At 40.6% G+C, this 27,869-nt stretch overlaps 1 protein-coding gene across 5 annotated transcripts in view; it reads right to left on the reverse strand.

Annotated features, from left to right (window-relative positions):
* Positions 1-23,239: 23,239 nt before the first annotated feature.
* The window catches only part of rerg (RAS-like, estrogen-regulated, growth inhibitor), a 46,084-nt gene continuing 41,454 nt past the window's right edge, over positions 23,240-27,869 (reverse strand). For all 5 annotated transcript variants that reach the window (XM_063004749.1, XM_063004758.1, XM_063004741.1 and 2 more), the window contains 2 exons: positions 25,772-25,845; positions 23,240-24,141 (listed from right to left, as the gene is read on the reverse strand). In XM_063004749.1, the coding sequence (XP_062860819.1) occupies positions 23,722-24,141; positions 25,772-25,845 (494 nt within the window). In that variant the 3' untranslated portion in view covers positions 23,240-23,721. The remainder of the gene's footprint in view (positions 24,142-25,771; positions 25,846-27,869) is intronic.

The following is a 27,869-nucleotide window of genomic DNA, read 5'->3' on the forward strand; positions in this document are numbered from 1 at the left end:
TTCAGGGTGTTAGCAATCTTCTTATAGCCCAGGCCATCTTTGTGGAGAGCAACAATTCTATTTCTCACATCCTCAGAGAGTTCTTTGCCATGAGGTGCCATGTTGAATATCCAGTGGCCAGTATGAGAGAATTGTACCCAAAACACCAAATTTAACAGCCCTGCTCCCCATTTACACCTGGGACCTTGACATATGACACCAGGGAGGGACAACGACACATTTGCGCACAATTTGGACATGTTCACTGTGGGGTGTACTCACTTATGTTGCCAGCTATTTAGACATTAATGGCTGTGTGTTGAGTTATTTTCAGAAGACAGTAAATCTACACTGCTATACAAGCTGTACACTGACTACTCTAAGTTATATCCAAGTTTCATGTCTATAGTGTTGTCCCATGAAAAGATATAATGAAATATTTGCAGAAATGTGAGGGGTGTACTCACTTTTGTGATACACTGTATATATCTCCAAACGCTGTGAAAGGACCTTGATTGGCAGATAGAGAGGCACCTGTGCAGAGTGCAGAGGTGAAAATGGTTTTGCAAAAGGCTGCGCGTGGGTTGGAGGAGACGGCGTGAGCAGCAATATACCCACCTCGACCGATCCCCCAGCAGCGGAAGACAAACTGACTACACTAAATTGGGAGAAAATGGGGAGAAAATGAATAAATAAAATAGGTTTGTGTTTTCCAATGTGATTCTTGGACATGAACAAAAATAGAATTATACAACTGAAACATGAATTATTAAAACTAGTTAAAATACTTGTAATAATATATCAATATGTGTGAAGTGCCGGAAGCTGAGAGTGCTTAGAGAAGCTGCTGCTTAGCCGCTGTCAGGAGGAACTGAAGAAGGAGAGGAAGCATGACAGAATTCTCGCAAAGAAGCAGAAAGAACTGAATGAAGCCACAGAGGTTTCTTTTTTTAAGTGTAGTAAATTGTTAAAAGCTTTAAGTTTTGTTTTTTGTTTTGACATTGAATTAAATTGAAAGAAAGCATTAGAATTTTTTAATAACTAATTACTAACATTCCCTGTAGAAAATATAGCAGCACTTGAAGAATGACCTAGAGAAAGAGAAGATCAGCACTTTCCAACTCTCCCTCCTCAACATGGAATTTACTGCAGAACTTTTTAAATTGAAGATGCTCCCAAAGCTGTTCATAAACAGCTAGATCGAACAAAAGCTTGTAGTAAATTCCAGCGAGGAAAACCTTGAATGTCTCTGCAGGCTGCTGTTACTCACCGGCAAGGACCTGCATAGTGAAGGGGACCAGGTAGGAAGCACATTGGTTCTCTTATAGTAGTCGAGAGAAAGTAAACACACATAAAATGTATAAAGTGAGACAATGCACTAGCAACATGGGTTGTCAGATTTCTAGTCAAACGGTCTGCAATCAGCTTTTTTAGTCCAGGTTCAGTCTGATAACCACTGAGATTAATTGTTGAGTAGTAATAAATGAAGGTGATTTTTATCAGTTCTCTTTATTGTAGATTATGTGTTGATGTGTTTTGTGGTAACGACGTTCATCTTTGTTTGTGTAGTACTTGATAAAGCTCTACTTCTCTGCAATCAATAAAATTACCCAGCAGAGAAAAATCTCATCTAGGATCTGCTGTATGCTACTGGTAAATACTTCAACATTTCATTATTCCTTCATCCCCTATTTCTCTCACCATGTCTTTAGTATTTCCTGTGGATTTATATCAGCTTTTGTCAAACTGATGCACCTCACACAGACCTGATCTTTAGCCTGGTTCATTTTGGTATCCATTTCAAATCCTCCTTCTCATATTAAGGATTCAGCCAAGCCAGGGGGCTCAGGCCAGGCATTCAGTCACACATTATTTGAACACCACTGACATTTTTTTCCTGGTCAAGAAGTACTGATCCCATTAGACTCGTCTACAACAAGCCGGCGCAGATCTGTGCATTTTCTGTGTTTTGGGTTCAAATCATTTTCCCTTCCTTTTCTGTGTAAAACAGAACAACTGGGAGCCCAAGAGCCAAAATCAGGGCACCAAAAACTGCAAGATAGTCCACAAAGAGGCTAAACAAGAATATATAAAATACTTGTAATAATATAATCAATATGTGTGAAGTGCCGGAAGCTGAGAGTGCTTAGAGAAGCTGCTGCTTAGCCGCTGTCAGGAGGAACTGAAGAAGGAGAGGAAGCATGACAGAATTCTCGCAAAGAAGCAGAAAGAACTGAATGAAGCCACAGAGGTTTCTTTTTTTTAAGTGTAGTAAATTGTTAAAAGCTTTAAGGTTTTATTTTGTTTTGATATTGAATTAAATTGAAAGAAAGCATTAGAATTTTTTTTTTAATAACTAATTACTTTCTGAGAAACTCAGAAAGAGGTGACCATTAAAAACCAAAGTGTCAGCACATCCCACCTAAGCAAGATCAACAAGGTACGTAAACCAGTGTAAGGAAACACTTTTTATCCAGATTTAAATCTGAGGTCATGTAAACATAAAGTTGTTCTACTTTTAGATTGTGGTCAGGGCATCAATTCATTTCATCTTACACCCCGTTTTCTATTTAATTTAATTTACAGACTTGTAACTTGAACTACCACCATCTTGATGCCCCTGGACAAGGATGCTCATGGAAAAATATGGGCATCAAACCAAAAACCAGCATTGAATTGGAAAAATATACTTATTTTTAGGCAAGACACCGTGTTTCACTTATAAATTCATTTAGTGCTTTCATGAGTTCTCAGAGTTATAGTAGCATCAGGCTAACAGTAGTACACTATTCCATATTAGTTTAACACTTACATACGTTCCAGCTTGCTTTCCATTAGTAGTTTCTTCTCTTTTCTCTTTCACAGAAGGAACTACAGTAAGAATGATCACTGTGACCAAGATCAGGACCACCTTGAGCGCTGGGACAGGCGGGACAGAAGATACAGAGGAAAGAACAGCTGCCTTCAGAATAAACAACCATGAGCAATAAAATCCATTAAATTTCAAACCTTGTGCATTTGATTGTGTTCACATTGAGTGGTCAGTGGAGCTTCTTTAAACCAAACTTTTCGTCATGTCTTTATAGTTCTTGGTTTGTGCATAGGTGCCATGTAATTAGAGGTCCACTTCGTGCGCTCCAGGAACAGTGGTTATCCCTGAAGGCACAATCTAAGCCTAAGTCAGTGTTGGAGTATGTGCAGTCTTTTCAAAAGAGAATGGAAACTGCATGACAATTGGCAGCTTGTTTATTATCCCAGTCACAGGATCAGATAAAGAAGGGGTACGACCGTAAGCTTTGTTCTCCTCAATCAGAGTGGGAATCAGCATTGGTGGAGAGAAAGCATGATGCAATTCGGCAAGTGAAAATGCATAAAACAATATATATATTTATATATATATAAAAGACAATAATGTGCATTTCCCAGAGGCCGTACCAATTCGTTCCCTTCACTCTCGTGTCATTGGAAAGGCTTTGAATTCATTTTGTACCACATTTGGATTGCCAAAAGTGATACAGTCGTACCAAAGCTCTAATTTCTTGTCACACTTATAATAAAGAAACCTGTGATAACGCATTAAGGTTCCACGGCATACCACCCTGAGTCGCAGGGAGCCCTGGAACATTTTCACCAGACTTTCAAAGATATGTTTCGTACATTTTGTTTTGGGTTGGTGAAAGACTGGGATGAACGATTTTCCGTTTTTATGAGCACCAGGATTATCGTACAGTGGTTATCCCTGAAGGCACAATCTAAGCCTAAGTCAGTGTTTGAGTATGTGCAGTCTTTTCAAAAGTGAATAAAAACTGGGATAATAAACAAGCTGCCAATTGTCATGCAGTCATAGGATCAGATAAAGAAGGGGTACGACCGTAAGTCGGCACCCCGTTCGTTTCAGGTTGGCGTTTTTGGAAAAACTAAGTAATGAAAATTGAAAAGCTTGTGTGTGTCACATAAATTTGTTAAAACGGTATCGTGCCCATCCATCCCAGACACTGTATGGTTTGCCTAGGGTTTGTTTGCTAAATTCCATGGCTCTAGAAAGTTTAAACACAAAATTAGCTTTAATGTCTCCAAATGCACAACAAGATTTAAATACCCTGATTGACTCATTCCCGGAAATGTTCTCCAACACCATAAGGAGCACCTCAGTGATATTGATGGTCGGTGACCATCCACCTATAAAACAACATCCATACAGAGTTAATACTACTAAATGCAAAATTATTAAGCAGGAGACGGCGCATTTAGTTCAAGACGGTCTCACCACTCCTAGTTTTAGTCTGTGGTCATTGCCCTGTATACTGGTACCCAAATCGGATGGTACATTTTGCTTTTGTATGGACTTTCGAAAAGTCGATTCAATAACTACATTTGAATCCTATTTTTAACAAAGGATGGAGGATTGTGTGGATATTGTCGGTTCAGCAGATTTGTAACCAAGCTGGATCTGCTAAAAGGGTATTGGCAGGTTTCCCTTACTCATTTCTCCGGTTATGGCGTTTGGATTATGGAATACACCAGCAATGTTTCCACGCCTTATGAACATGTTGTTGTCCGATGTTTCCCAGTGCGCTGTTTACCTGGACGATGTAGTCATTTATACTGAATCCTGGGAAGAGTATGTGTCAGTTTTAAAAACTGTTTTTGCTTGCCAAAAAGCTAATTTAGTGTGAATTTGGAAAAGGTGTTGTCTCTTACCTGGGCAAAGTTGTTGGAAGTGGTCAGGTATAGCCACTAGATGCCAAGGTCCAGGCAATGCAGAACTTTCCTGTGCCTACCACAAAACGAGAGCTGCGACGTTTCTTTGGTATGGCCAGCTATTAAATTTATAAAAATTTCTCAACATTAGTAAACCTCCTCACTAACTTGTTACATGCAAACATACCATTCGCATGGTCCCTCAAAGCTGAGAGTGCCTTTGTATCCATCAAGATCCTATTACGTGAATCCTCTGTGTTAGCTGCACCAGTGTTTGATAAACCGTTTAAATTAGAAGTAGACGCATGTGATACAGGTGCAGGTGCTGTACTCGTTTAAGAGAGGGCTTGGAGTTGATCATCCGGTCTGCTACTTTTCAAAAAAGTTTCTAAAACATCAGCTCGCCTACAGCACAGTGGAGAAGGAGGCCCTGGCACTGTTATTAGCCCTGCAACATTTCGAGGTCTACCAGGGTAGCAGCAGTAGTCCTATCCATGTCTTCACAGACCACAACCTGTTGCTGTACCTACACAGAATAACTAATGCAAACCAACGGCTAATGAGGTGGTCTCTAATACTGCAAGGATATAATTTAGAAATCTTGCATAAGAGGGGACTTGACAACCTTGTATGGGTTTCGTTTTGTGGGTGGGGATGTTAATGCCCGGTTGAGGAGCAAATTATTAGCATTCGCACTAACGCAGCGAATTATTAGTATTCACACTCTCATGTGCTTTTGGTGCCGTCATCTCTCTCCAGCAAAAATGCCCAATGGATCGCTGTTCCGTCAGGAGGCTTGACCAGAGGACAGCGAATCGATCGCATTTTGGCAGTGGCATCGCCAATCACCAATCACCATGGCGGATCCTGGAGAAGAAGAGGGGCTTATGCTTCAAGAGTGTAGAATCGGCATCTATTCGGCAGCTTCGGCTCAGACTGACATTGTGGCTCCGGTGACTTGTGGATTGCGTTGTTTAGTGCGTGTCACGTTGTTTGTGCTTATTGTATATTTAGTGTTGCCGTCAGTGTTCGAGTGTGTCTGTCCTGTTATCCGTTTGTTGTTTGCTGTATGTTGTATATAGTAAGAAGCAATTGTAAATGGTCATCCGTTATCACTTCTCCCCACCTTCTGTAAATATCTGCACTTATTCTTATAAACCCATTCTCGCGCATTTGGTGTGGTCTGTCTCTTTTGTGGTTCATTTTTACCAGTTGAAAAACCAGTCTATTTAAAGCATTATTTCCTCATCTCCTTTACAAATAAATGTTATGGCCTTGTCTCCTAGACTGGGTCGTAACACAGCTTTATGGCAATAATTTGAAAAATGCTGCTTCATGCTCCATTTGAACTGTTCCCCTGTACACAAGGTTAACAAAGACATGGTTTAATGGTTTTTGGTGTGAAGGAACTTGTGTTGCTTGAATGAACCCCTGACTTTAACGCTACTGAACACCATAGAAAGAAATCAAAACATCAATTGCAGGCCAAATCTATTAGTCCAGCATCAATGCCTTACCTGATGGACACAAACTCCTACAGATACACTTCAAAATGTTGTGGGAAGCCGGTGTAAAAGCTGTGCATGTAACGGACTGCACTGGTGCGCCTGATCGGGGAGAAGCTCACCAGTAAGGGGTTGGACCCAATTGCAGTGGAAGTGAAGGGAAATTGCTTGTGAAAACAAAAGTGAAAATATAAAACTGATGAGAGGGTGACTCCAAGAACCTCTCACTGTTGTAGACAAAAACACACTAAGTGTAATCAGAAGAGAGCGCTAGGTGGAACCACGACCATGGCCAGTCACCCACCTACTCAGTCCACCAGACTCCCGACACAGAGCCGTGGCCCCAATGCTTCTCTGCTATTCTAAACCGAGAAAAAGGAGAAAAAAATCACAAGGGAGTCGATTACGGTATCACTCTAAGTCAATTGGGTAAAACGACACTGAACTCGGAGTCGACTTAGCAGCAGAATCGCTGGCGTAGGAAAAAGGGCTTCTGGAATGCGGAAGTGAACGCTAAAGGCGTTTGTATCCTTCGAGCTTTAAGAAGTCGCTCACTTCTGTAAGAAGTTAGGGAAAGTAAGGAGGAACGCACACTGGCCAACTAACTTACAGACTGAACATGTCTCAGCCCTGATCGCGTGCATGGGGATCTCTTAAATAGAGCGCAATCAGGTGCTGCCAATTAGCGCAGATTGGCGCTGCTGCAGCTCCTGGGATTTGCAGTTCATTTTGGACTACGACGGGTCGACTTGCACTTCCAACTGCAGCGCAGGTAATCGACCCGTTACAGTGCCACATGAAATATCTGAATCAAAAGTCATATTTACACTCCCAATCTGTTGAGGCCCAGGGTAACACTGACTAAAGTAGAGAGGGAAAGAATTTTTACAGCAGAGAAACTGGTTGAAGGGTAGAAGTGTAAATTAGCTTTGCCAAGAGCACTGACACAATCCCACACCATGACAGACCCTGGCTTTTGGACTTGTTGCTGATAACAGTCTGAATGGTCCTTTCCATCTATGGTCTGGAGCACTCAGTGTCTACTTCTTCCAAAAAAGATCTGGAATACTTATTTGTCCGACCACAATACACATTTCCAATGTTTGATGGTCCAACCCAGATGCCTTTAAGCCCAGAAAACTCGATGCTGCTTGGATATGCTTCACACTGCTTCAGTGACATGGGTTTGATATCTGTTTATTGTCAACATATGTGAAGAGTTTAACATGTTCTATCTCTGTTTGTGTTTCCTCTGGGTACTTTTGTATGCATGCCACTAGGTGGCTGGTTACTGGAATGCTGGAACGACATCAGTGTGTTTCTGCCCTACACCCAGTGTTGTTATAGGCTCTAGACCTTCTGTAGTTTTGACACTATATGGCCAAAAGTATCTGGACATTATTTGATCAGTTTTGAGTGAGGAACTACAGTGGCCTTTGGGATAAATTAGAACATTAATTGTGAGCCAGGCTTTCCCATTCATCATCAGTGCCAAACACTACAAATATTTTTTTTTAAGTGAATGGTCACAGACCTACTTGAATCTTTTTTTTGACACAAAGCCTACAGTCAAAAAGTGCTTTGACAATATTCTCTCATTTATAAATTCTTCCCAAGGTCTTCATGTACGTCATTCACAGCCTTCTCCCTTTTGATAAAGCCTTCCCGTTGCCTGTGTGTGTGTGTGTGTGTTTGTGTGTGTGTTTCTTCATTCTGCATTGCCTTTAAACATGTGTTTTTCCTGTCACTAAAAAGAAAAAAAGAAAATAAGATGCAGCACTTTCTTAAGTTGACAAAAAAGGAAAGACCTTGGTCTCCATAGAAACTGCTATACCTCAGTGAACACAGAGCAACAGAGGAGGAGAAGTAGAGGAGGAATGCAGTGTGTACTGGCACTAAGACCAATATACACAGCATGACTAACACAAAGTGATGTCTTTGGTTGCTATATTTTGTGGTTCCCAAACTTTTTTAGAGTCACCCTGTAAATAACTCCTATCATCACAGCAGCTTAAATGAGTCCATACTTTTCAAAACCTTGCAATGACATTTATATTATGTCTTGACTATAAAATAATTAGTAATAATAGTTAAAACATAGAATGTAGCCAAATATGTGATAGTTTAGAAATATATTTGCATATTTAAGATATTTGGACATGTTTGCAGACTGTGTAGGTACTGCTGATGAAGTACAGAGTGGCAACTTGATAACTTACATTATATAAAGTACTGTATATGGCCAATAAAACATAGACACCTGACTATGATTTTTGCACATCCCTTTACAAAACCATGGGCATTATAATGTTGGCAGCTATAATAGCCTTCAATCTTCTGGAAAGGCTTTTCATATTGGATATTTTGAAGCATGTCTGTAAGAATTTGTGCCTATTGTGTCAAATTAGCATTCATAAAATCGAGCATTTATATTGGGCAAGAAGGGTTGATTTGCAATTGACGTATAAATTTGTTACAAATTTCCAATTGATCATGTTTATTTGGGTTGAGGACAGGTCTATGTGTATGCCAGTGGAGTTCATCCACATGAAACTTGGAGCTCACTTTGTGCACAGGGACAAAGTCAAGCTGAAGTTCAATTAGACCAGACACACCCAGCTTGATTACTGCCAGCCCTATTATAAACACTGAGTGAGAATAAATGGAATTGGAGGATCCAACTTAAACAGCACTTCAACTCATCATTCTAATCTAAGTATCTTTTCAATCTTATCCTGGCTCCTGCAGCAGCTCTTTTTCTCATTGTGGTATGTTCAGTTATTCTTTCTCCATCATTAGTAGTTAGTCTGGCAGATAAAATTTCAGTGTTAGAAGGGTGCATTTGGAGTTTAGAAAAGTTTTAGAAAAAGTAATGGTGGGAAATGCTAAGAAACAGTGTTAACAGACCTGAATGCCACTAGTTCAGAGGTAGAGCTCCCGACTCCAGCATTACAGCCCTCAAAGTGAGGTGACTGGGTGACGTCTTGGTGACATAGCCATAGGCCTAAGCACCAAACTTTTCAGGTCCATGTGTCTAACAGGTATTCCCAACTTAATGACGCACTCGCTGAGAAACCTGTTAAAATAGTGTTCTGGTTATAGGAGACTCTCAGCTTCGACACGTGCGTATTGCTACCCTTATAGAGACACAAGCAATCATAGTCATCTATATTCATGGGGGCCAGGGCACCCAACGTCAGAGCAAATCTAAATGTGCTGGCTAACGCTAAACATAGATATTTAAAGACTGTTATTCACGTCGGCACTAATGACGTACATCTGAGAAAATCTGAATGAGTAATGTTACAGAGGTGTCTACAGTACGTTAGCTAGAATGATGTCCGAGGCAGCAGTATGCTCTGGTCCCTTACCAATTTGGTGCAGTGGCGAAACCTACAGCAGGTTAGCATTGCTAAACTGCTGGATGTCTAAATGTTGCCCGGAAAACAACATTGCTTTTGTAGACAACTAGTCCACCATTGAGGGCTTGGTTTCCACCCCTCGTGGGAGGATGCTGCTCTTATTTCTTGCAGCATAGCTAACAGGCTGATAGGAGTTGTTTTACCAGTGAGGCCATAAATTGTGGCTACTCCTTTTTTATGACCATTAAGATGTGGCTTATGTTCATAACTGTATCCAGGAGGAGCTGCTTCACTTAAACCTAGACACTCATCAGGACTATTCCAGATATGTTTAAGCTAATTACTATTTACCGGGCCACTAGTCCTTATTTACAATTTCTTGCTGATTTTCTTTCTGAATTAGTCCTATCAACCGAAAAGGCTATAATTATTGGAGACTTTAATATTCATTATGACTATAAGCATGATCCACTTAAAGAATCTATTTTAGGGTATCATCCAAAATGTAACAGGACCCACTCACTGCTGTAAACATAGCTTGATGACATACAAATACACATACAAATGACTTGATTCTAGATCACGCTCTCCTAATATATGAAGTGTGATTATCTAATGATATTCAACTACCATGTGGCTTTTAATCCAAGCGCATTATCACGTCTGCAACTGCAGCAGCCTTCATTAACAGGGTGGATGTGGATGGCTACACTTTAACCACTTAAATTGTACACTGGGTCTCATTTGTTCCACATGCCATCCATGACATGCAGTTCGAATTCTTTTAATCTTACTGGCCAGAAAGGATCCAAGGGTGGTTTGCTCACTATACAACACCCCACCCAAAGGTGCGGTGGAACACCAAAGCTGTAATCAAAAAACCTTTCAAAGCATAAAGAGAAGGGGATATATACACAGGCCAAATCCCCTTATTAATTTATCAAAACCTTACACTATTACACTATAAACAGATTAAACAAGACAATAAGGGGTTACAATTAAATATTAAGCAATGAATATACAACCCCAAATCAGAAAAAGTTGGGACAGAATGGAAAATACAAATAAAATAAAAATGCAGTGTCCTTACATTGACTTTAATTTGATTGCAGACAGTTTGAACCACATTCCAAAAAAAGTTGGGATGGGGGCAATTTAGGGCTAGTAATGAGGTGAAAAAACTAAATAATCATGTGATTCCAAACAGGTGATTTCAACAGGTGATTGTAATCATGGTTTGGAAAAAAGCAGCAAAAAAAGAGTTCTTGATAAGCAAAGATGATCAGAGGATCTCCAGTTTGTCAACAAATGTGTGAGAAAATGATTGAAATGTTTAAAAACAATGTAACCAAAAGAAAGATTGGAAGGGATTTGCATATTTCTCCCTCTACAGTGCAAAATGTAGTTCATCGATTCAAGGAATCAGAAGGAATTTCAGTGCATACAGGCCAAGGACGCAAGCTTAAGCTGAATTCCCATGATCTTCTATCCCTCAGACGGCACTGCATCAAGAACTGCCACTCAACAATAGCTGATATAACCACATGGGTGAGGGATTACTTTAGCAAACCTTTGTCAAGCACTACAATACAGAGTTACAGTGTATCACAAAAGTGAGTACACCCCTCACATTTCTGCAAATATTTCATTATATCTTTTCATGGGACAACACTATAGACATGAAACTTGGATATAACTTAGAGTAGTCAGTGTACAGCTTGTATAGCAGTGTAGATTTACTGTCTTCTGAAAATAACTCAACACACAGCCATTAATGTCTAAATAGCTGGCAACATAAGTGAGTACACCCCACAGTGAACATGTCAAATTGTGCCCAAATGTGTCGTTGTCCCTCCCTGGTGTCATGTGTCAAGGTCCCAGGTGTAAATGGGGAGCAGGGCTGTTAAATTTGGTGTTTTGGGTACAATTCTCTCATACTGGCCACTGGATATTGAACATGGCACCTCATGGCAAAGAACTCTCTGAGGATGTGAGAAATAGAATTGTTGCTCTCCACAAAGATGGCCTGGGCTATAAGAAGATTGCTAACACCCTGAAACTGAGCTGCAGCATGGTGGCCAAGGTCATACAGCGGTTTTCCAGGACAGGTTCCACTCGGAACAGGCTTCGCCAGGGTCGACCAAGGAAGTTGAGTCCACGTGTTCAGCGTCATATCCAGAGGTTGGCTTTAAAAAATAGACACATGAGTGCTGCCAGCATTGCTGCAGAGGTTGAAGACGTGGGAGGTCAGCCTGTCAGTGCTCAGACCATACGCCGCACACTGCATCAACTCGGTCTGCATGGTCGTCATCCCAGAAGGAAGCTGATGCACAAGAAAGCCCGCAAACAGTTTGCTGAAGACAAGCAGTCCAAGAACATGGATTACTGGAATGCCCTGTGGTCTGACGAGACCAAGATAAACTTGTTTGGCTCAGATGGTGTCCAGCATGTGTGGCGGCGCCCTGGTGAGAAGTACCAAGACAACTGTATCTTGCCTACAGTCAAGCATGGTGGTGGCATCATGGTCTTGGGCTGCATGAGTGTTGCTGGCACTGGGGAGCTGCAGTTCATTGAGGGAAACATGAATTCCAACATGTACTGTGACATTCTGAAACAGAGCATGATCCCCTCCCTTCGAAAACTGGGCCTCATGGCAGTTTCCCAACAGGATAACGACCCCAAACACAACCTCCAAGATGACAACTGCCTTGCTGAGGAAGCTGAAGGGAAAGGTGATGGACTAAACCCAATTGAGCACCTGTGGCGCATCCTCAAGTGGAAGGTGGAGGAGTTCAAGGTGTCTAACATCCACCAGCTCCGTGATGTCATCATGGAGGAGTGGAAGAGGATTCCAGTAGCAACCTGTGCAGCTCTGGTGAATTCCATGCCCAGGAGGGTTAAGGCAGTGCTGGAAAATAATGGTGGTCACACAAAATATTGACACTTTGGGCACAATTTGGACATGTTCACTGTGGGGTGTACTCACTTATGTTGCCAGCCATTTAGACATTAATGGCTGTGTGTTGAGTTATTTTCAGAAGACAGTAAATCTACACTGCTATACAAGCTGTACACTGACTACTCTAAGTTATATCCAAGTTTCATGTCTATAGTGTTGTCCCATGAAAAGATATAATAAAATATTTGCAGAAATGTGAGGGGTGTACTCACTTTTGTGATACACTGTACATGCACAAATGCCACTTAAAACTTTACTGTGCAAAAAAGAAGCCTTATGTTAACCATGTCCAGAAGCGGTGTCGACTTCTCTGGGCTCTGAGGCATCTAGGATGGACCATCACACAGTGGAAACGTGTATTGTGGTCAGATGAATCATCATTTTTTTTGGAAAAAATGGACGCCGTGTGCACTGTTATCAGCAACAAGTCCAAAATCCAGGGTCTGTCATGGTATGGGGCTGTGTCAGTGTAAATAAATGAAATGAAGTTGAGCAGATAAAACATGAAATATCTCAGGTTCATCCTGTCTGCAATCAAATAAAAGTCAAAGTAAATGTGAGAAACTCCCAAACTGTTTTTTATTATTATTTGCATTTTCCATACTGTCCCAACTTTTTCTGATTTGGTTTGTACAAAAGCTTCAGGATCATGCCCATTAATTAAACAGCCAAAGCTGTAATCAACCTACCTGAAATTGGATGTGTATGTATTTTGTCCCAACACAATGTGAGGAGAATGCCACCACTATGCTAATGAGTTATTTGATGGCATACCAAAAGGAAAGCACAGTTTGTTAGTTACATTTGAAACTTGGAATAGAACCAGGCTTTATGTTAAGTTAGGAAATAAATATAAGAAGGACATGAATCCTCTGTAGCTTGCTGTTGAACATATTCAGCAGCTGAGCTGTGTTAAATACAGTTTGTGAGGGGTTTGGTATGTTCTTTTCCATGTCTATTTGGTCTTACTGCAAATACTACAAATTTACAATCATATGTGAGTGAATGCACTGATGGATGAGTATACGAACTCATTTATAAATCAGTAATTTATTATTAATTATTATTTTTTACTAATATTACTGTACTTTGTTTATTTTACTAATATTAATGTACTTTGTTTATTTTACTAATATTACTGTAGTTTGTATTTTATATTTTTATATATGCCCCAAGTAAGTGTGTTACTCTGTATACTGTTTCTGGGTGTCACTACAATCTGACCAAGATAAGACAGCAGTTAAAATGAAAATTATTGAATAAATGAATTAATGAATGCTTAGGTCAGTATGAATTTTAATTATTGTTTAGTCATGTTTATGGAACTAATCCCTTTACACACCCTTTACCATACAGCAGTAAACCTGTGCATCACAAAACACAAGAGCTATAGATGAGCTATAATGCATAACCCTCGTCAGTATACTATTCCTGACCTGGGAGTATATGTTTTTATGTCTCAATATAATTTATGAGCTGCTCAGTGAGAAACAGGAAGCTGGGGAGAGATGTGGACTCTTATGGATGCTATTCTCAGATATGCAATAGTAATTATCCAACCATGACTCCTGGGAACACCCAGTCTCCTAACAAACTCAACAAAGTCTTAAAATGCACTGTGGATCAGAAGCACAATAATAGTACTTTTTTTATTTGGTGAATATGTGTTTGGAAATGTGCCTTCTGTACAGCAGCTACAATGTGTATTGATACTTTAGCTATAGTTGTAAGGTGTCTGCGGCGTCAGTAGAGCCTACCATCGGTTCCTGACGTTGCAGGCTTTACAGATCACCAACGAGCATGGCCTCATGTAGACGGCCAGCTCGTTAGGGCGAACGACCTGCAGCTGTGACATACCTACTTAAGGGGGGCGTCGCTAGGCTGCAGGCGTCGCACCTTCTGGTTGTTTTCCTTTGTTTTTTTTCCTGGCATGGTGGCACAATACCTGCCGGCTTTGCAGGGCCAGTGGTAGCCCCCGGTGCCCTTATGGCATTGGGGTGTGTAGGTCGCAAGGCCGAGGTAAGTTAGGGGTTTTGGTTCTATTGGTTAGGGATAGCTGGTGCGGTTTTTACAGCCCGCGCGCTGTTGTTTGTTTGTGGTTCCTGGCTTCAGTTAGCTCAAACAGCGCTAGCATGAAGCTAGGACCAAATGGACCGACATTTGGTAGCACCCTTGTAAGCCAAAAGCTGCCATGGATTCATTACAGCCGGAATGGCTGATCGGTGAAGTTACCGCTTTTCCGTGTCTGACAGCCCCGGTTCGAATCCGCCCTTTTGCCTCCTTAGCCAACGCTTTTACTTTGGTAGCCACTACGTGCTAGCGGAAGTGCCCGAGTGGCTTTTCTTTAAGCCGAGTCTCGCTCCGGCCAACCCCAGTACACCTGCGAGCTGGGGTCAATGCCCGAGTGGCTTGCGTGTAGCCGTTATTGCTCCGGGCATTCCCAGTTGCAATATGCTGGTCTTAATGCCCCGAGTGGCTTACGCTGAAGCTGTTTGCACTCCGGTTATTCCCAGTCTCAACGAGCTGGCAGTAATGCCCGAGTGGCTTGCGTATAGCCGTTATCGCTCCGGCCATTCCCAGTCGCAATATGCTGGTCGTAATGCCCCGAGTGGCTCACGTAGAAGCCGTTATGCTCCGGTTATTCCCAGTCTCTAAATACTGGTGCTAACGCACGAGTGGTTCGCTCTCTAAGCCGTGTCAATTCCGGCTCCTTCCCAGCCTTGTAGTGCTGGAGATACACTCGAGTGGTTTTTCTTTAAATTGATTTTTCCCCCTTTCTTTTGATTACTTTACCCGGGTTTTCTGTTTGTTCTGTTAGTTCCCGTTGCAGCCTTAGTTAGTGCAAGGGCTTTCTTTTTATCCCCCTAGCGGTGGCGCACGAGGTTTGTGAACTCCTCGCACCTGAGCGACCTGGCTTCGTGCCTCGTGTTGGACTGCGCTTTTTCCCTTGTGTGTGTCTTTGTTTTTCCCTTACAGTTGCTAGTGGCGCCAGCAGCTCGTCCCCGTTCCTGTGCTGTTTCCCTTTTGTGCCGTTATTTGCTTATTATTATAATTATTTAATAAAAAAAACTATTATTTAACACCTCTCTCTGCATCCTTGGGTCCTTGCTTCTCCCACGTGACAATAGTACAAGGTTTTCCTAAGCATCCCAAATCGCTTGCTATTTAAAACATGAGACCATTATATGATTAGAGGCTTCTTGAAGTTGCCTGAAGACTCACTTATATTAAGATAAATAAAACAAATGTAAATGTATAATGTAAATTTTATTCATGTTAAATAATACTTAAACTATTTACATTTCACCAACCATTTGTCAGGGATCAAACCCAATAAACATTTGTTTTGCTTGGGATCCCAAAATAAACTACAAACCTCATTTCTGGAATGCAATTCTTGAATTCAAGAAAAACAAGAATCTTTATTCAACTGGCTGAAAATACAAGTTAAAAAGTCAATGTTTTAAGACCAACTTAATTGTATTTTGTAAAAATAAACACATTTTGGATTTAATGCCTGCAACAAAGTTAAAGTTGTGACTTTGTGCGTAAAAGTTTGATATGTTCAAGTTACACCAGTTTAAAACACTTCACAGTAAGCAGGTGAATTGGTAACAGGTGAAAGTATCATGATTGGGTATACAACTTCTAGCTGTTTCCAGGTTCATGCTGTCCACTATCAGGGTGGCAGGTCATTTAGTGTTGCTCTCATAGGTTCTATTGTCTAGTCGAGCATCTACACAGACATGATTGTCTATGTCTGAGGAAAGATCGGGCCAAACAGTCTGGCTATTAGAAGGTGCACTGGTCAGTGTGCTTTTCATGCAGATCCAAAACCCCACAAAAACGAGGTTGGGTCATGAAGGGCATGTACTATGTGTCAAAACATGACTTTTTCTGCTAAAACCTCAATAGAGTTAACTACATCGCAAGTCTTTTGTCAAAATATGCATTTATCAGGCAACTGTACTGTACAGGGTGAGTCAAAATTATGTTAACGCTAATGGATCTATTCCCTGCGAAATGTGTGTACTCGTGCTCGCTGTTTTTTGTGTGTTGAACATGATGGCACACAGGTTAAGACTGTCCTGTAAATCATCTTACACATATGAAGTATGTTTTTTGAATAAATGGTTTCCGCCATTCAAGTGTTAACATAATTTTGACCCTGTATTTATTCTATCTTCAATAAATATTTCATCAGTGTTTTGGTGGATCTTATGTCCGCTTTAAAACACAGGCAAGTTAGTATTACATCCTGAACCGAATGCCAATCCATTGCATGGAATCACACACTCACCCATTTACTTCTATGAATAATTCTGAGCAGCCAATCTATCTCCTTCTATGTTTTGGAAGGTGGGAGGAAATCAGAGCATCTGGAGGAAACCCACACAGATACAGATGTACTGAGTGTATCAGGTTCAGCAGTATTATTGTATTACTCAAAGTACCTCAGTGTCAATGCAATGCTGGGAGGAGAATATTGCCTATTCCAACAGCCAGGGCTCTTTGCAGGGCAGTCAATTTGTCGGGCAGTCATGTCTCAGACCTTTAAAGTGAAGTTGTTTTAATTGCTCAGGAGTCGAATTGAAATGCTTTTTTTTGTACCATTCAAGCTTAGCATTGAGCACAGGTTTGTGTGTGTGTGTGCAGCTGCTTTGAAACTCAATCTATAAAGCACCTGATGAACTAGCAACTGTTGACTTTGTTGACAGTATAGAACTTGGTAGGGAATGTGGCAACTGAGGGCAGTAACATTTCTCAAGTCACCTGACTAAAAAAAAAAAACCAACACTTTTAAGATAAAATCTTTAGCAACAAACATGTGAATATGTTTCAAGATGTTTGGACAAACGTTAAAAAATGTACAAACCCCATTTCCAGAAAAATTGGGATGTTTTACCAAACACAATAAAATAACCATGTGTGATTTGTTAATTATCTTTAATCTTTATTAACTGGTTAAAGTAGAAAGAAAAGATTTCTAATGTTTTACTGATTAACTTCATTGTATTTTGTAAATATAAACGTCTTTCTACAACCCCAAATCAAACAAGTTGGGACAGTATGGAAAATGCATATAAAATAAAAACACAGTGTTTCTTACAATTACCCAAGATATTTCATGTTTTGTCTGCTAAACATCATTTCATTTATTAATATACCTCCATTCCTGCATTTCAGGCCTGCAACACATTCCAAAAAAAGTTAGGACAAAGGCATCTAGGATGGACCATCACACAGTGAAAACGTGTATTGTGGTCAGATGAATCAGCATTCCAGGTCTTTTTTGGACAAAAATGGACGCCGTGTGCTCCGGACCAAAGGCGAAAAAGACCATCCAAACTGTTATCAGCAACAAGTCCAAAAGCCACTAATTATCAACATACAGAGAAGAGCAATCAACTTCTGGAACCATCTAAATGAGAGCGACCCCCAATCTTATCATTATAAAGCCCTGAAACACCAAGAGCTGAGCAAACATACCAGTCCCCTCATCCAACTGGTCCTGAGTCACTGCACCCATACACCACTAACACACACAGATACACCACTAACACACACCGATACACCACTAACACACACAGATACACCACTAACACACACCGATACACCACTAACACACACCGATACACCACTAACACACACCGATACACCACTAACACACACAGATACACCACTAACACACACCGATACACCACTAACACACACCGACACACTAATAACACACACAGACACACCACTAACACACACAGATACACCACTAACACACACAGATACACCACTAACACACACAGACACTCTAATAACACACACAAACACATTGCTAACACACACCGACACACTAATAACACACACTAACACAATAAAGACTCAGGAACAGGAGAAATCTGTAAACTCAATTAGAATAAACCAAATTACACAAAGACTCGGAACTAAATATCTGAATTATTGGGAAACTGAAACTAAAGCTCAAGGTAAAATGCAGTGTTATTTGGCCCTAAACAGACACTACAGTGCAGCAGATTATCTGAGCACAGTATCCGACCCTAAATTAAGAAACACCCTGACGAGGTACAGACTGAGCGCACACGACCTGGCCGTGGAGACGAGGCGACACACCCGGTCCTGGCTGCCCCGGGAGGAGAGGTTGTGCCAGCACTGCACTCTCAGTACAGTAGAGACGGAGCTGCACTTCCTCACCCGGTGTACCAAGTACCACCACGTCCGCTCCAAATTCTTCCCTAAATTTTATAACATCATCCCCAACTTTACCTCCCTGATCGTTTTTCTACCTCATTAATGTAAATATTATAATTTTTATTGTTATTATTTTTGCACTGTTTTTATTAATATTTTATTCTATTTTATAATATTTTTTGCACATGTAACTGTTCTGTATATTTTTGTTTTTTCTTATTTTTATTTTTATATTTCCCTGTAACTTGCTTTGGCAATACGAATGTCCTTATTTGTCATGCCAATAAAGCTTCTTTTGAGTTTGAGTTGAAAGCCAGGGTCTGTCATGGTATGGGGCTGTGTCAGTGCCCTTGGCAAAGGTCATTTACACTTCTGTGACGGCAGCATTAATGCAGAAAAGTACAGTGAGATCTTATATATGCTGCCTTTAAGATGTCTTCTTTTTCAGGGACGTCCATGCATTTTTCAACAAGACAATACAAAACCACCTGCTGCACACATTACAAAGGCATGGCTGTGATAGAAGAGGGTACGGGTACTGGACTGGCCTGCCTGCAGTCCTGACCTGTCCCCAATAGAGAATGTGTGGAGAATTTTGAAACAAAAAATGCGACAACGACAACCCCATACTGTTGCACATCTTAAGACGTGTTTGCAGGAAGAATGGGACAAAATAAAAGCTGAAACACTAAATCACTTGGTATCCTCAATGACAAAATGTCTTTTAAGTGTGGTGAAAAGGAATGGCAACATTACAAAGTGGTAAATGCTTTACTGTCCCAACTTTTTTTGGAATGTGTTGCAGAATGGATGTTTATTAATAAATGAAATGAAGTGGAGCAGACAAAACATGAAATATCTCAGGTTCATCCTGTCTGCAATCAAATAAAAGTCAAAGTAAATGTAAGAAGCCCTGTGTTTTTTTAGTATTTGCATTTTCCATTCTGTCCCAACTGTTTCTAATTTGGGGTTGTACATTTATCAGTTAAATAAAGATTCAAGAGAAGTAACAAATCACAGATGCTTCTTTTTATTGTGTTTTACAAAACATGTCTGAAAATGGGATTTGTACTTTATGCAAATACATGATGCTTTATTTAGTGTCCCACTTTAAAAGGGTAAACATGCACAATGGAAGAGAACAAATATACACAGAGAGGCAGTGGAAAACATTCCTGGGTCAGAAAACTATTAAACACACAGTTTGTCACAGTTTGTGTTTTTTTTTTAAAGTTTTCTGCACATTCAGAATCTGTTTGCGCCAGGAAAGGAGAATATTTACAGACCACTGCAGTTTCCACATTAACATGCATGTATAAATGCACCAAAATGCATTTAAAATATTAAAAAGTGGCATGTTACATTTTAAGCAAGGTTACACAACATCCAAATTTTCAGGAATTAAGCGGCTATTTACCAGGGTTATATCTAATAGGGGTTTCTGTTAACACATCACAGATGAAAAGCCAAGTAGTGATACATGTAACCAGAGTTGCGAATGATTATCTCATTGCATGAGGTTGTTATCGTTATCCAATAGTCTTCTTTTTCTTTTACTTATTATTATTATTATTCAGCAAATTTTGGCCAACTTTCTTCTTTCGCAATTTTTTAAAAATCGAGGCCATTCCAACATCCATCCCATCATGGCTTGTTCATGCATCACGCATTTTTTTAACCCCTTTTTTGTCCCATTCACTCCAATTTATTTTTTAAAGGCACATCGATCTATTATAATTCTGCTTGACCGTCAGCTTACACACACACACACACAGTCACCTGTCTGAGCAAAAGTATTTGCACCCCCACAACTGAGTGCTTGCACACAGTCATTTGCCTGAGCAAAATAAATCACACCCCCACCAACTACATGCTTGCACACACACAATTACCTGTCTGAGCAAAAGTATTTGCACCCCTACCAACTGCGTGCTTGCATACAGTCATTTGCCTGAGCCAAAAAAAATCACACCCCCACCAACTACATGCTTACACACAACTACACACACAATCACTTGTCTGTCTGAGCAAAAGCATTCACACCCCCACCAACTGCATGCTTGCACACACAAAGTCACCTGCCTGGGCAAAAGTATTCATACCCCCACAAAATAAGTGCTTGCTTACACACAATCGCAGATCTGAAAGTACTCACATTCCTCCCCCAACATGAATACACCCTAGCAAACAAAAAGAAAACAACAGCGTTCCTCAATTTGTCATTATTTTCATCCTTTCCCAAGCCATAGAGTTTCACTGACCTGACAGCCATTAAACTGCATGTAGTTTTTTAGTGGAGGCCAACAAGCTCTAATCCATTACCATACTAACCAGCATGCCTCTATTCCCCATTTTTTCACAAACCCACTGACATTACACATACAGTGTATCACAAAAGTGAGTACACCCCTCACATTTCTGCAAATATTTCATTATATCTTTTCATGGGACAACACTATAGACATGAAACTTGGATATAACTTAGAGTAGTCAGTGTACAACTTGTATAGCAGTGTAGATTTACTGTCTTCTGAAAATAACTCAACACACAGCCATTAATGTCTAAATAGCTGGCAACATAAGTGAGTACACCCCACAGTGAACATGTCCAAATTGTGCCCAAATGTGTCGTTGTCCCTCCCTGGTGTCATGTGTCAAGGTCCCAGGTGTAAATGGGGAGCAGGGCTGTTAAATTTGGTGTTTTGGGTACAATTCTCTCATACTGGCCACTGGATATTCAACATGGCACCTCATGGCAAAGAACTCTCTGAGGATGTGAGAAATAGAATTGTTGCTCTCCACAAAGATGGCCTGGGCTATAAGAAGATTGCTAACACCCTGAAACTGAGCTACAGCCTGGTGGTCAAGGTCATACAGCGGTTTTCCAGGACAGGTTCCACTCGGAACAGGCTTCGCCAGGGTCGACCAAAGAAGTTGAGTCCACGTGTTCGGCGTCATATCCAGAGGTTGGCTTTAAAAAATAGACACATGAGTGCTGCCAGCATTGCTGCAGAGGTTGAAGACGTGGGAGGTCAGCCTGTCAGTGCTCAGACCATACGCCGCACACTGCATCAACTCGGTCTGCATGGTCATCATCCCAGAAGGAAGCTGACGCACAAGAAAGCCCGCAAACAGTTTGCTGAAGACAAGCAGTCCAAGAACATGGATTACTGGAATGCCCTGTGGTCTGACGAGACCAAGATAAACTTGTTTGGCTCAGATGGTGTCCAGCATGTGTGGCGGCGCCCTGGTGAGAAGTACCAAGACAACTGTATCTTGCCTACAGTCAAGCATGGTGGTGGTAGCATCATGGTCTTGGGCTGCATGAGTGTTGCTGGCACTGGGGAGCTGCAGTTCATTGAGGGAAACATGAATTCCAACATGTACTGTGACATTCTGAAACAGAGCATGATCCCCTCCCTTCGAAAACTGGGCCTCATGGCAGTTTTCCAACAGGATAACGACCCCAAACACAACCTCCAAGATGACAACTGCCTTGCTGAGGAAGCTGAAGGTAAAGGTGATGGACTAAACCCAATTGAGCACCTGTGGCGCATCCTCAAGTGGAAGGTGGAGGAGTTCAAGGTGTCTAACATACACCAGCTCCGTGATGTCATCATGGAGGAGTGGAAGAGGATTCCAGTAGCAACCTGTGCAGCTCTGGTGAATTCCATGCCCAGGAGGGTTAAGGCAGTGCTGGATAATAATGGTGGTCACACAAAATATTGACACTTTGGGCACAATTTGGACATGTTCACTGTGGGGTGTACTCACTTATGTTGCCAGCCATTTAGACATTAATGGCTGTGTGTTGAGTTATTTTCAGAAGACAGTAAATCTACACTGCTATACAAGTTGTACACTGACTACTCTAAGTTATATCCAAGTTTCATGTCTATAGTGTTGTCCCATGAAAAGATATAATAAAATATTTGCAGAAATGTGAGGGGTGTACTCACTTTTGTGATACACTGTACATACTTATATTCAATCACCTTTGAACAAAAGTGTTCACTTCCACCATATAAGTGCCTGCCCACACACATAATCACCTATATGAGCAAAAGAATTCTCATTCCCACCCATTCTGTGTGCTTGCACACAGAGTCACCTATCTGGGCAAAAGTATTTGCACCCCCACTAAATACATACAAACACACACAAACACACACAAACACACACAAACACACAATCACATGCCTGCATACACACTAACAACCACCCCCCAGAACCCAAGAGACAACCACAATCACCTGTATTAGCAAGTGTTCCACCACCTACATGCTTACACACACACAATCACCTGTCTGTAGAAAAGTATTCACACTCCCACCAACTACAGGTACATGCTTACACAATCACACTTCTCATAAAAAATATTTCACCTGACACACACACATACTCTTTCACTTCTGAGCTGCAATCACACTCACATTTTCTTCAGGAAATGCACTTCTCTAGTTTAGCACTCTCTCTGTTATTATTATGGGCATGGGCAAAAGCTGATAAGTTTAAAAAGTAATGACAATTCTCTGCAACTTAAGCAAGGCACAATTTGGTTACAATTTGTACATCAGCCAATGAGCAACACATAAGAGTAGTTCTTTAGTATGGTCAAAACTTCCCTCTGAGTTTGTCTGAGTATGTTACCAAGCAAAAATTATCATTTTAAAAGTTCTATATAAATAAATTGAATTAAATTGTACTAAACTGCAATTCTATTTAGCTCTATTAAAATTGAAGTTTTGCATTGTTCTTTTGTCGTACTTTTTCTTTCTGTGTGCACAAAACCCTCTGACTTGTCATGTATGTTGCACTCTAGTGCTGGCAACTCACAAAACTGAATTAAAAAATGACTGGACATCACAAGTAATTGTTTCTGTCAAAATAACACTTCCCAATGGCTTTAGATTTTAATCAGTCAAACACAGTCCAATATTTCATCAGTCTCACTGTAGGCATTTAAGATTCCTTCCTTAGCTGTTTCATCTATTTCTCTCCACGTTTCTCCCTAGCTGCTGATCTTGGTGAGCATCTTGTTGATGGCCTGCTTGACATGTGTGGTAGAGCTGCGACGTCTGGTTTTGCCCTGTACGGCTCGTCGCCGACGGACCTCACGGCACAGCTCGTGAAAGGCTTCGGCCACGGTGCCCACACTGCCCGCTGTGCCTATACATGCAGAGCACTCATAGAAGGCACACGCCATGTCAGCAGCCAGACGCTCCCCCTCTTCAGTGGGCACCTGCCGTGCATGCTCTAGGTCAGCCTTGTTTCCAACCAGCACCAACGGCACATGCCGTGGCTTCCGTACTTCGTCAAGCAGGCCACGTAAAGGTGCCATGTCCTCAAAGCTGCCTCGATCAGTGATGTCGTAGACAAGTACAAATCCGTCACCCCAGCGCATGTGACCCTCCTTCTGTAGTAGGTCCTCCTGAATAGAAAAAAGTGTAAAAGAACTCCTCTTACCATAGTATGACAGTTGAATTTAATAATTTACAGTTTGACTTTCTTACATGTTTAATGTATTTTTACATCATTAACCTGTAAACTACAAATAAGTTATTAAGTAATCAGTGCTGTCAGAGTTGCAGCACTCCATAAATTAGCTATTAGCAGAAAAACTAGATAAAAGTAACTGTATGAAAATGCAAATAAATATTTCAGTATGAACCCAACAGTGGCGATTTCTCTAAGACTGCAAGGAAAGCTCAGCTTCCCCTAAAATGTCAAAAATTTAATTGTTAAATATGTACAGTTGTGTTAATATTTCATTGACTACAATTGTGTTAGAACACGTTCATCTCGAAGACGAGTTCGTTCAGAATCAGCTACTTATCACAAATCGACTGACTCAATTTTGTTAACTCCTGTAGCGTTAATGCATTTGCCCGTAGAAGTTGAGCGTCTATTCACTTCAATGGGACTGCATGGAAAAGTTTTTATCATTGCTTCGAAACTCGCCTGTCATTGGATAAATGCCACAATTTTGTCCCGCCCCCGGACGCTGAGCATCTCTGGGGGTGAATGGAGCTGTGGGCAGATCTGGACGCGGAGCTTCTGCAAGATGATTGGAGGATCAGTCAAAAGGCTGAATCCCGTTTTGATTAAGTGACGTGTAGATCTCAAAATAGCTGTCAATCACTGGGAGCTTCAGTCCCATCGCAGATTTTGCATCGAAGACAAACTGCAACCCATTTCTTGGTATTTGCTTGGTGAAATTACTTGACCAATGTCATTGTTCATTGTGTAAATAAAACACACTCATAGTATTTGTTTCAGGACACTGGTCAAGTCCCTGGAAAAGACACCTACTTGGTACGATAGGATCACAGGCCATTTTCTTGAAAAGGAACGGAGGGCAGAATTTATGTATAAATAAATTGACAAATTTTATGATGTAAGCCGACAACGAGCTTCCCCTCTTTGAAAGACCAGCAGCCGCCACTGGAACCCAAGATATTTCATGTTTTTTAAAACATGAAATATGTTGGGTTCATACTGTCTGCTATAGAATATGATTCAAAGTACACTGCATTTCTTTTTTATTTCTATTGTCCCAGCTGTTGCTAATATGATATTGTAAATGAATCTATGTGGACTGTCTTACAGGGAACACTGAGCATTACTTGACTACATGGCCACTACATACAGCACTTTCTGCTATAATCCACCTACATGGTGGTGTGGTGGCAGCATCATGCTATGGGGGTGTTTACAAGCAGCAGTGACATGACAATGACCTGAAACATACAGCCAAAACAACACTACAGTAGCTTCTGGGCATGTCCCTGTGTGTCTTTGAGAGGCCTATTCAAAGCTTAGACACAAACCCATCTAATATTTATAGAGAGACCTAAGAATGGCAGTTCATAGTCGCGTAGAGGTCTATGAACTGCTAATGAGGTCTAATCATTATGGGTGAATATGAGCAGATTGTTGGATAAAATGGCAATTATATTGCTTCAGAATCAACTTCACAAAACAATAAAGTGTTCAAATCACTGAAGGGGTCTGAATAGTTTCTTAATACACTGTATTAATTGAAATAAAGGAACATTAACCTGTCCAGCTGTGTCCAAAATCTCCATGCTGACTATTTCATCATCAACACTGACTTGGTGATGGTATGTAGATTCTGTTAAAAAGAAAGGAAATACATTACTGAAAAATAGACGTGTATGCATGTGTAAGTGTGGTAAAGCAAAGCAATACATTGCCTGAGATAATTATAATGGCATTGTACTTTTACAAGTTGACATTGTGTGGGAGGGCTATACCTGAGAAACTCAGTCTGTCCTGACCTTTTTAAGCCTAAACATAATTACAACTCATCAAACCCACACACACAGACACCATGTGTACTACTGATTTTAGATATTGCTGTATATCAGTAATATTATTTGCATTAGATGATTTATCTCAGAATAGCATCATGCCTCTCCACAAACATATTACTAGATGAGCCTCTTATGTGCTCAACTCAGATGCTTCATTCTTTAGTCTACATGCACTTTAGGTTATAATTAAAAATTATTATTGCTTGCCATGGGTAACATTTCAATAGAGTTCTGTTGCTGTGATTTCCTGAGAAAGAAGTCATAAGCCCAACTACCTTCTAACACACCTAATGATGGACCACCCAGCTGCACAATAACATCATGTATTCTGTAATTGAGTTATACTTGTTTAACTTCAGTGAGAAGTTAATTTATTCAGAATGTATTTTATACTTCCAAGAGGAGAACAGTGCAACAGGACTGCATGAAATTTACATAAATCATCCTTGCACAGGACTTTTATACAGGTCTTTTTTTCAGCAAAATATTCACTATGTGTCTGTTGTCATCCCCACAGAGTACATACAGACCTTAGATAATACATAGAAATGCAGAAATTACAACCCCAAGTCAAAAACTGAATGAAAAATGGAAGTAAAAAAACACAGTGTTTCTTATATTTTGACTTGTTTTGTCTGGTCAACTTCATTTAATTTAAAACACATCCATCCAGCAATTCAGGCCTGCAAAGCATTACAAAAACAGTTGGGATGGTAAAGCATTTACCACTTTGTAATGTAGCCATTACCTCTCACAACACTTAAAAGAACATTAAGCATTGAAGTGTTTCAGATGTTATTTTGACCAATTCTTCTTGCAAACACGTGCAACAGTACAGGGTTGTTTTGCATTTCAAAATTCTCCACACATTCTCTATTTAAGACAGGTCAGGACTTCAGGCAGGACAGTCCAGTACCCAAACCCTTTTCTTCCATAGGCTTCATGTCTTCGTTTAAGTGCAGCATGTGGTTTTGCATTGTTTTGTGAAATGCATGGACGTCCCTGGAAAAGATGATGTCTTAAGGGCAGCATATGTACTTTTCTGCATTGATGCTGCCATCAGAGAAGGGTAAATTATCTTTGCCAAGGGCACTGACACAGCTCCATACCATGACAGACCCTGGCTTTAGGACTTGTTGCTGACAATAGTCTGGATGGTCCTTTTTGTGTTTGGTCCAGAGCACATTGCATCCATTTCATTTTAAAATGATCTGATTCGTCTGACCACAATAAAAAGTTTTCCCCATGTGATGGTCCATGTAAGATGGCTCAGAGCCCAGAGAACTCAATGCTGCTTCTGGACATGGTTAACATAACACATGTAACTCTGTATTGTAGTGCTTGACGAAGGTTTGTCAAAGTAATACCTAGCTCAAGTGGTTGTATCAGCTAGTGATGAATAATGGTTCTTGATGCACTGCCAACTGAAAAAGCTTAAGCTTGTTCGCTTTCCTTTAGGCACTGACATTTCTCCAGATTCCTTAAATTGTTTAATGATATTATGCACTGTAGAGGAAGAAATATGCAAATCCCTTCCAATCTTTCTTTGAGGTTCATTGTTTTTAAACATTTCAATCATTTTGTCATGCATTTGTTGACAAACTGGAGATTATCTGATCATCTTTGTTCATCAAAGACTCCTGGATGCTGCTTTTGTACCAAACCATGATTACAATCACCTGTTGACATCATCTGTTTGGAATCACATAATTACTTAGTTTTTTTACTTCATTACTAGCCTTAAATTGCCCCCGTCCCAATTTTTTTTGGAACGTGTTGCAAGCCTGAAATGCAGGGATGGAGGTATATTAACAAATTAAAT

This window comes from Trichomycterus rosablanca, chromosome 1, assembly GCF_030014385.1.
Source record: "Trichomycterus rosablanca isolate fTriRos1 chromosome 1, fTriRos1.hap1, whole genome shotgun sequence".
In the NCBI taxonomy this organism is placed as follows: domain Eukaryota; kingdom Metazoa; phylum Chordata; class Actinopteri; order Siluriformes; family Trichomycteridae; genus Trichomycterus; species Trichomycterus rosablanca.